Here is an 8,474-nt window from a genome sequence, read left to right on the forward strand (position 1 = left end):
TATATTATATTATATTATATTAGATTAGATTAGATTAGATTATATTAGATTTTACTGTATATATTACATTGGATTAGGTTATAGTGAATATACTAGATACGTTTATACAGTATTCAGTAGATTTTTTTATATTATATCATATTACATTACATTACATTACATTACATTACATTACATTACATTATATTATATTATAGTATATTAGATTATACTGTATATATTACATTAGATTACATTAAATTGTATATATTAGTTACATTTATACTGTATTTACTAGATTATATTATATTAGATACAATTTTGATGATTATTCTTCTTAATATTCTTTTAATAAACCTAATAAATATACTTAAAGTTGCAACTTTAAATGGTCTTATAATGTAGTGTATTATACTGTGATGATAGCACAGAGATCTAATGTGTGTTTGTGCAGGAGGTGTGTTTCTCTCAGGTGTGGAGCGGTTCGGTGCGGAGGCTTCATTGCTCTTTTGCTCTGGAGCGTGAGAGTTTGGCAGTGTGTGAGTTGTGTTGTAAGCTGTGTGTCCGGCAGGTGGAGGGTGAAGGTCAGATCTTTCAGCTCTACACAACGCTGAGCGAGGTAACACAACCTCTCGTCATCATGACACTATTGCAGAGGACTGACATTTGCTCAGAGCGAGAACAAACACGGACGTGTGAATGTTGTGAGGGCTCCATCTGTCTACTTAACAAACCACAAACATTTGTGCCGCCAACTCAAAAATCTCATAACAGATGATAAACCCGTGTTCCTCAGATGAATAACACACACACATTTGAAATGTTGTCCTTTATATATAAAACACAGACGTGAGTCACACACGCTTGCGTCCAATCACCTGTTGTCACCCTGCAGGGCTTCTCTGGTATTTATAAATGTTCTCGCTGAAAGTTGTCGTATATATTTAGATATATTTGGCTTGAAACGATATCGTCTGACATTCTGAGGTTATTCAAATGCCAGCAGAAATCTCAATTGTGTACAAATGTTTCATTAAAGCAACGACATGACATCTACTAAAGATCCACTCATTCTGACCAACTTTATGATCATTTTACATGAAACATAAAAATAGGAAATTTGAAAGCTGTGAAATCAGTGAAATAAATTGTGTAAATGTAAGTAAAAAAATAAATAAATGGGATTCATTTAAATACTATTTCTATGAGAATTTTCCAAAAATATTAAGTTTATATTAAGAAATATAATTAATTAATGTTAAATAAATAAGGATCTTTTCATTAAACAATATTTGTTATTTTTTTGAATATTATATAAAAACAATAATAATTTATTCAATATGTCCCACTGAAAAAATCTGTTTGATTTTAAAAGATTTTATTATGTCAATAAAGCTGTTTATTTTTTGTGATATTTACTAAACCACATGAATCATTTGTTATTGTAAAGAGACATATAGAACAACCAGTTTCTTTTGTCATTTTCTCAAGCTCTTCCCAGCCTGATGCTTTAATAAACACTAGGAAAGAAGTTCACTTAAATTCAGAGCTCTTGACGACACAATTATATTTTAATCTACAAAAGTAATTTCAACATTCAAGCAAATGACTTCAAAATATATTTAAGATTATAAGAAACATTTGCTCAAGTGACCCAAATTGTTTGACTTTAATACTTAAATACTAGATGAACTTGACGTGACTGAATCATTTCAACAGTTATCAGAGAGACTCTTTAGTTGTGTCAAATTTTTTAAAAGATTTTACTTTACCAATGACTACATGCATTGTTTAGAGACCTTTTTCCACTGCGCGTCGAGTAAAGACGCACTTAAGTTAGTCGATGTCGTCGATGTCCACACTCACTTGCAGACTCTTTGGACAACGAGGAAATAATTTCACTTTTCAATTCAAAGCCCAGGCGTCTCCGGCTTGTTTTGTTATTATTTATTTATTTTAATTTGTATGTGAATTGTGGACTTGTGGAGGGTTGTAAAGGTAGTAACATTTGAATAAATATATGCGTTTATCCGTGTTCATTGTTCATGACCATGAATTTGATATTTCATACGTTTGATTAAATCTGGAAAACAAATTTTTCAAGTTTATATTTTACCAACTGTTATTTAAAACTTGATTTAAGAACTGTCTGTTAAAAGTTATATTTTTAATGTTAATTATTATTTAATTTGATTAACTAATTAATTAAACAATCGTTATTTTGTCTTTAAGGAAATATTTCTATAAAAAACGAATGGATCAAAACTGCCTCATCTGCTTGAAATTTGTGTTAAATGTTTTATTTGAGCGTTATTAGATTAAATAATTTATTAAATAAGCACTATTTTCGTTTTTCAGAAAGTAATTGTTAAAAAATTTGCTAACACTTTACAATGAGGTTAACCAAAACTATATAAAACATGTGCGATTCAAGTTATTGGTAGACATTTTTAGTTGTTGATTATTAAATAAATGTGCTTAATAGATTAAATAAGTGCCATTTTTGATTTACCGAAAATGTTAAATAAGGTGTTAAGTTAAATCAATGAAAAAAAAAAAAATGGTTCAAAATAAACAGCCAAGACAGTCAAAGTGGTTGACCTAGACAAACCATTGGTCATTTTCTAAGAAATCTTAACAATGAAATACTTTTTCAACATAAATACACGGCTTGCACTGCCTCAGCGATGCACCTCCACGACTTCTGTATGACGTTGGAAGAGTCACGCGTGACGTAGTTTCAAAAGATTTAAACATCCCTGATTTGCACTCGAAATGACCGTTTTAAACAATAGTCTGGCACAAAGACATATAACCTGTCATTCAACATACAAGAACTTTTGAACAGACTTCTTTCTCCACACTTGTAAACACTGGGTCGGAACTTCCTCTTACATCACACGTGATAACAGAGTATGTGAAGTCACGGACAGCAATATATTTACAGTATGTTTAAGTATATCACTTTCGTGAAGTTTTGACTTTATAGTGAACTACTCCTTTAATAAAATGAGCTTTCTATGTGAATGAGAGTCTTTTACAACATTTAATTATATAATTATTTATATATTAGATATTATTTATTAGAATGATCTTGCGTGGTCTATAAACACCATGCACTGTGATGTTTTTTAGTTTTTCTTATTTGCTCCTGTAAAGCTGCACAATACACATTGTAAAAAGACTTTATAAAAAACACGGGTAATAAACAGCAGTCATCCACTCTTAAAAATAAAGGTGCCATAGAAGATCCTTCTTTTGTCCGTTTCAGGAGGTTCAGAGTTTTGACACGTCTCTAATGGACCCCGGCAGCAGTATCACGGTGTTGACGGGCCTGAGCGCTTTCAGAATCCCGGTCAGCATCAGAAATAAACTCTGCAGCAGTCTGGACGCCCCACATACACGCGGAAATGACTGGAGAATACTGGCACACAAACTCAACCTGGACAGGTGACACACACTCACACACACACACATGCACACACGCACACACACTCACACACACACACTTAAACACACACACAAACACACACACTCACCAACGCAAACACACACACAGACACACTCTCTCACACACACAAACACACGCAGACACACACACACATGCACGCACACACACACACACACACTCAAACACACACTTAATCACACATACACACTCACGCACACAAACACACACACGCACACACACACACGCACACACACTCTCACATACAAAAACTTATGCACGCACGCAAACACACATGCACGCACGCAAACACACACACACATGCACAAACACACAGATACACAAACATTTATTATTCAGTATTGTTCTGGTCTAACAACCACCAAATAATGTTCAATTTAATCATATTAAATGTTCTTTCATGGTGTTTGCTAAATTCAATCTTCTGCATTATCGCACAAAAGCTTTAAGGAGAATACATTCATGCTTTTACTTTATTGAGATTGTGTAATATGAGTTTAATACGAGTCATAAACAGCAGTCATCCACTCTTAAAAATAAACATAGTAGATCCTTTTTTTGTCTGTTTGGTTCCATGAAGATCGTTTTCTGTTTCACAAAAGGTTCTTTGTGGTAAAAAAGGTTCTTCAGATTATAAACGGTAACAAAGAGCTGTTTCATTACAGGCGTCATATGGCACAAACACGTGTTTTTCTGTGTCTTTGGTGTGTTATAAGTTGCCCATTCATGTATTACACACGTTAAATTGCAGAAATGAGTGTGTGAGAACAAAAGAGTCATTCTGTCTAAAAGTGAATACTCACCCAGACCTGAAACACCTCGTGTAACCACACCCCCACAAATCTACATCAGCTGGTGGTCTGATGTGACTAAGACCGCCCAAATGTAAACGCAAGTAAAGTGGTGAACCTGTCAGTACAATTGAAGAGGAACCTGATGTTCCAAATATGATCATTTACTTTCCGTCACACTCTTACAGTATTCCACCAATCACTACAGACTGGTGAACTGGCCAATCAGAGCACACCTCACTTTTTAGAGCGTTGAGCTTTGTAAAAAATCTGTGCGTTTCAGAGAGGCGGAGCAAAGAGGAGATACAAACGATAAAGCGTTTTTTAACCTTAAATTGTGTTTACACATTGCACCACATCTAAAACAAACAATTATATTCCTTTTAGCCGTAAACCCATATGACCCCTTTAAAGAACCTTTGACCGAACAGTTCTTTGTGGAACCAGAAATGGTTCTTCTATGGCATCACTGTAAGGAAACTTTCAAGTAGCTTTGTTTTGAAGTGCGCAGTGTGTTTCTATCGGTGCTTCTCCAGTGTTCATCTGTATTAATAGTTGGTGTTGTGAGATCACAGTAAAGTTGAGACAACTGAAGCTCTGCGCTCCTGGTGTGAGAGTTCACCAGAAGAACACGAGAAATATTTCACTCTTTCTCTAGATGAGAGACACCAGCGTGTCTTCCTCCCTCCGCTTTTCACGTATTTAGAGGAAAAGAAAAGCTGAAGGACCCCTATGGTTCAGTTCTGGGGTATTACTGTAGATCTTTCAAAGCGAGCTTCAAACGCCAGCGAGTTTAGGTTTGGAGAGCACACTGTTCACCTCGGAGGACAAACACGCTTCAAGCTGAAATCTGAGAGTTCACAGGGGACCCACAGAAGTGCAGAAGAAGAGATGAAGGGAAGAGGATCATGGGAAAAGTGTGTTGAAAGTGTCTCGATGTTCTTCCCGACTCCCCTGAGTTTGTTTAGAAGGTTTTCTACATTTGACGTTTTGTTTCGGTGTGTTGTGAACTAGACGTGTCAGTGGTTTACCTGTGATGAACTTTTCATCATCGTCACGTGTTTATTAAATCATCTCTTTTGTCTCGCCTGTCACGCAGGTATCTGAACTACTTTGCGACTAAGAGCAGCCCAACAGGCGTCATTCTGGACCTGTGGGAGGCCCGGCACTTTCCACACGGAAACCTGAACCAGCTCGCCACCGTTCTCGAGGAGATGGGTCGCCGTGACAACAGCATCGCTTCCATGGTGAAGGAACACTGACCCTTATGACGGCGGTGATGTTGCTCTGATGACGTCCGGACGAGTCGAAGCATCCTTAGAGACCTTTCGCATCAACTTATAGTGCAGCATCTAATTCAGTTTCCATGGAAACGTGTGGTACCGTGGCTCAAGCCTCAGATTCAGGGGGCTAAAGATCTCGCTGGGGTCAAAGGTGAAACAGGGACAAGACTCGCTCCCAACAATTCTCAAAACTTTTTCTGTTTGCACGTGTAAGGACTGCGGTGTGTGCGTGTGTGTGTTTGAGCAAAAACAACACAAATCTCCCACATTCTTCCCGTCTCTTTGGTCATCGTTTTTCTGGAATTGTATGCTGCCATCTAGTGGTTGCTGAAACATTCGACGCTCATGTCAAATTATATTTCGATAGGAGATCACACAGTATTTAGTGTGTGGACAGAGTACCTTAAAGTGGCCTTTAAAACCTCATCAACGTTCACACATCAATCTCATTCGTTTTATTTTTGTAATGGAGATATCTGTCAAACTGACGTATCGGTGTTGAACAAAAGTGCACACGAGCGCTTGCCATGGATGAAAAATAATGCAGAGATCTGATATATATCTCAATATCTGGAATGCTGAGGATTAAATGTGAAGTCACACTGTTTCATTATTTTTAATAGACATTTGTACAACGTACACAAAAGAGTTCACACACGTTCTCTGCATGAGGTGTTTCTGTTGTGTTTGAATGATTCATTTCAACGTTTAAGCATTTTGCTTGTGAGTAAGAAAAAGTCAAGATGATCCTTATTAAAGGTTACCAGGGTACCTATAGTTTCACTTACTGATCACACACTGAAAAGGAAAATCTTTTTTGTCTTGTTTTCTGACACGATTATCAAAACAACCTTAAAACAAGAATTGAAGAGTTTGGTTCCAAAATGAGAGAACTCCGTTTAAATAAATCTAAAGTCGTGTTTTTATTACGTTATCATGTTTTTATTATGTCATGTTTTTTTATTTTGTTATCTTGATTTTATTGTGTTAGTTAGCAGTATTTATTAGTTTAAACACACAATACGAAACATGATTTTTGAACATTTAAAAAAAAATTTTTTATCTCAATTTAGAACCAAAATCTTCATAAGTTCACCTGAGAATCAAAAATAATTATCTTGATTTCAGAAATCATATATAATAACCGAAGTGTGTTTTCATCAAGATGAAAAAGTTCAATTGCAATCTAACAAAATGTTTTTGCCCGAAACAAGAACAAAGACATTTTGCGTTTCAACAATATACCCTTACAAACTAATGATAAATTAATTATTATTATATATAGAAATAATTGTATTAAGTATACTTCAGTAAAATACAATTTATACTTAATAAATTCATTTATAAAATATACTAATATACTTTTTTTTGGGTTATACTTGGGATTAAATTGAAACACTTTTTAATTTATAAATATAATTTCAACGACATTATTTGTTTGTGCAGAAACTGTTCTTCAAGTGAATTTATAGTTTGTTATTTCAATACTGATGCTGATGAAAGTAGGCCAACACTTCTCATCTGTTGAAAAGATTTTACTTCACTCAACACATATTTCTATATTATTTTTGCATTTCGAGAACACTACTATGGTCGTGTTTAGATAAAGTGTTACTTTTTTTGTACAGAAGTACACGAAGAGGAAACTGAAGGTATTTTGTTTTTAGTTCAAAAGTGAAGCGCACTTGAAAAAGGTTCCTGTTAAGATACTTGTATTGGTAAACAAGACAAAAACAGAAGATAAAAATCTTATCAGTGTAGAAACTGAATGAATGTTGTTGAGAAGGAAAGTCAGACATGGATCGAACACATTTGATCATGGATGATGTTTCGTTGACTTCTGGTTTGATGTTCTGCAGGTTTGAGTCTCTGTGAGGGCTGTCAGTATGATGGTAGTTCTCTGGTTTAGTGCACATCAGAATCGACCAAGAGATGTTAGCGTCTCTTACACCGATGACATTGATTTGCTAATGTTTAGTTACAGAAACAACGTTGAAAATGCATTTAAAACCAAAGGAGAATGACGAGAGGATGGTTACTGATGTCTATTTTCTACAGTAATGAGATGTGTCTCCAAGTTAAAGTGCACATTCAGTAAGAAAAGGAAGCATTGATTTGATTCACAAACAAATGGTTTTATTGTTAGAGATGTGTGTCTGATGGCGTCAAGCAAAATCTACTATAGTCTTTTGTTTCGGACTTGAGTTATCACACATTTATCTCAGAAATAACATGCACACGTGAATCGGTATTTAGAAAATAACACATATTGGACAATTGAAGATTTTCAGTGAATGATGAAGGCCTATGCAACTGTAATTCAGAATCTGTGTTTTTTTTTCTCTGTGATGAGATGTGACAAACAGTGACATACGGAGCTCTTGATCTGCAGCATCACTGCCTGAAGACTGTTCTCTTAAAGAAAACAACAAATTATATCAAGTGAAACAACACAAGACCCCGTCTGTAAAGCTGAGAATGGAATATTTTGGTCTGCCGTAAATGGTGTGCCAACTATGCAATGTTTGCTTCTGTACTGGACAACAGCAGGATTGTGAGGAGAGAGGATTTCATTCATAAAAATTTGTGTAAAAAAAGCAGACGCCTCCACAGACAGTGTCTGTACAAAATGTATCTAAAGATTTTTTGAACTAAATTATATTTTTAATCAACACTGAGAGTGATCTTGTGTCATTTATTCCTGGTTCTTCTGTTCTAGTGTGTGAAAAATCGGTTTGCAATACGTTATCAGATTTGTATGTGTCTATAAATGCTAAAAACAACAACGGTTGCTCAAGAATCTTATTTTTGATCCTTAAAGGGACAGTTCACCCAAAAATGAAACTTCGGTCATCATTTACTAACCCTCAGATCGTTCCAAACCTGTGTACATTTCTTTGTTCTGCTCAACACGCTGGAAGAAATTTGGAAAAATGTCAGGTCTCGCCCCCC

At 35.3% G+C, this 8,474-nt stretch overlaps 1 protein-coding gene across 2 annotated transcripts in view; it reads left to right on the top strand.

Moving 5' to 3' along the window:
- unc5ca (unc-5 netrin receptor Ca) overlaps positions 1–8,196 on the top strand; it is a 128,879-nt gene extending 120,683 nt beyond the window's left edge. For both annotated transcript variants that reach the window (XM_056746507.1, XM_056746508.1), the window contains 3 exons: positions 434–598; positions 3,251–3,429; positions 5,339–8,196. In XM_056746507.1, coding sequence (XP_056602485.1) covers positions 434–598; positions 3,251–3,429; positions 5,339–5,501 — 507 coding nt within the window. In that variant the 3' untranslated portion in view covers positions 5,502–8,196. The remainder of the gene's footprint in view (positions 1–433; positions 599–3,250; positions 3,430–5,338) is intronic.
- Positions 8,197–8,474: the final 278 nt, after the last annotated feature.

The sequence above is a fragment of the Triplophysa dalaica genome, chromosome 4, assembly GCF_015846415.1.
Source record: "Triplophysa dalaica isolate WHDGS20190420 chromosome 4, ASM1584641v1, whole genome shotgun sequence".
In the NCBI taxonomy this organism is placed as follows: Eukaryota; Metazoa; Chordata; class Actinopteri; order Cypriniformes; family Nemacheilidae; genus Triplophysa; species Triplophysa dalaica.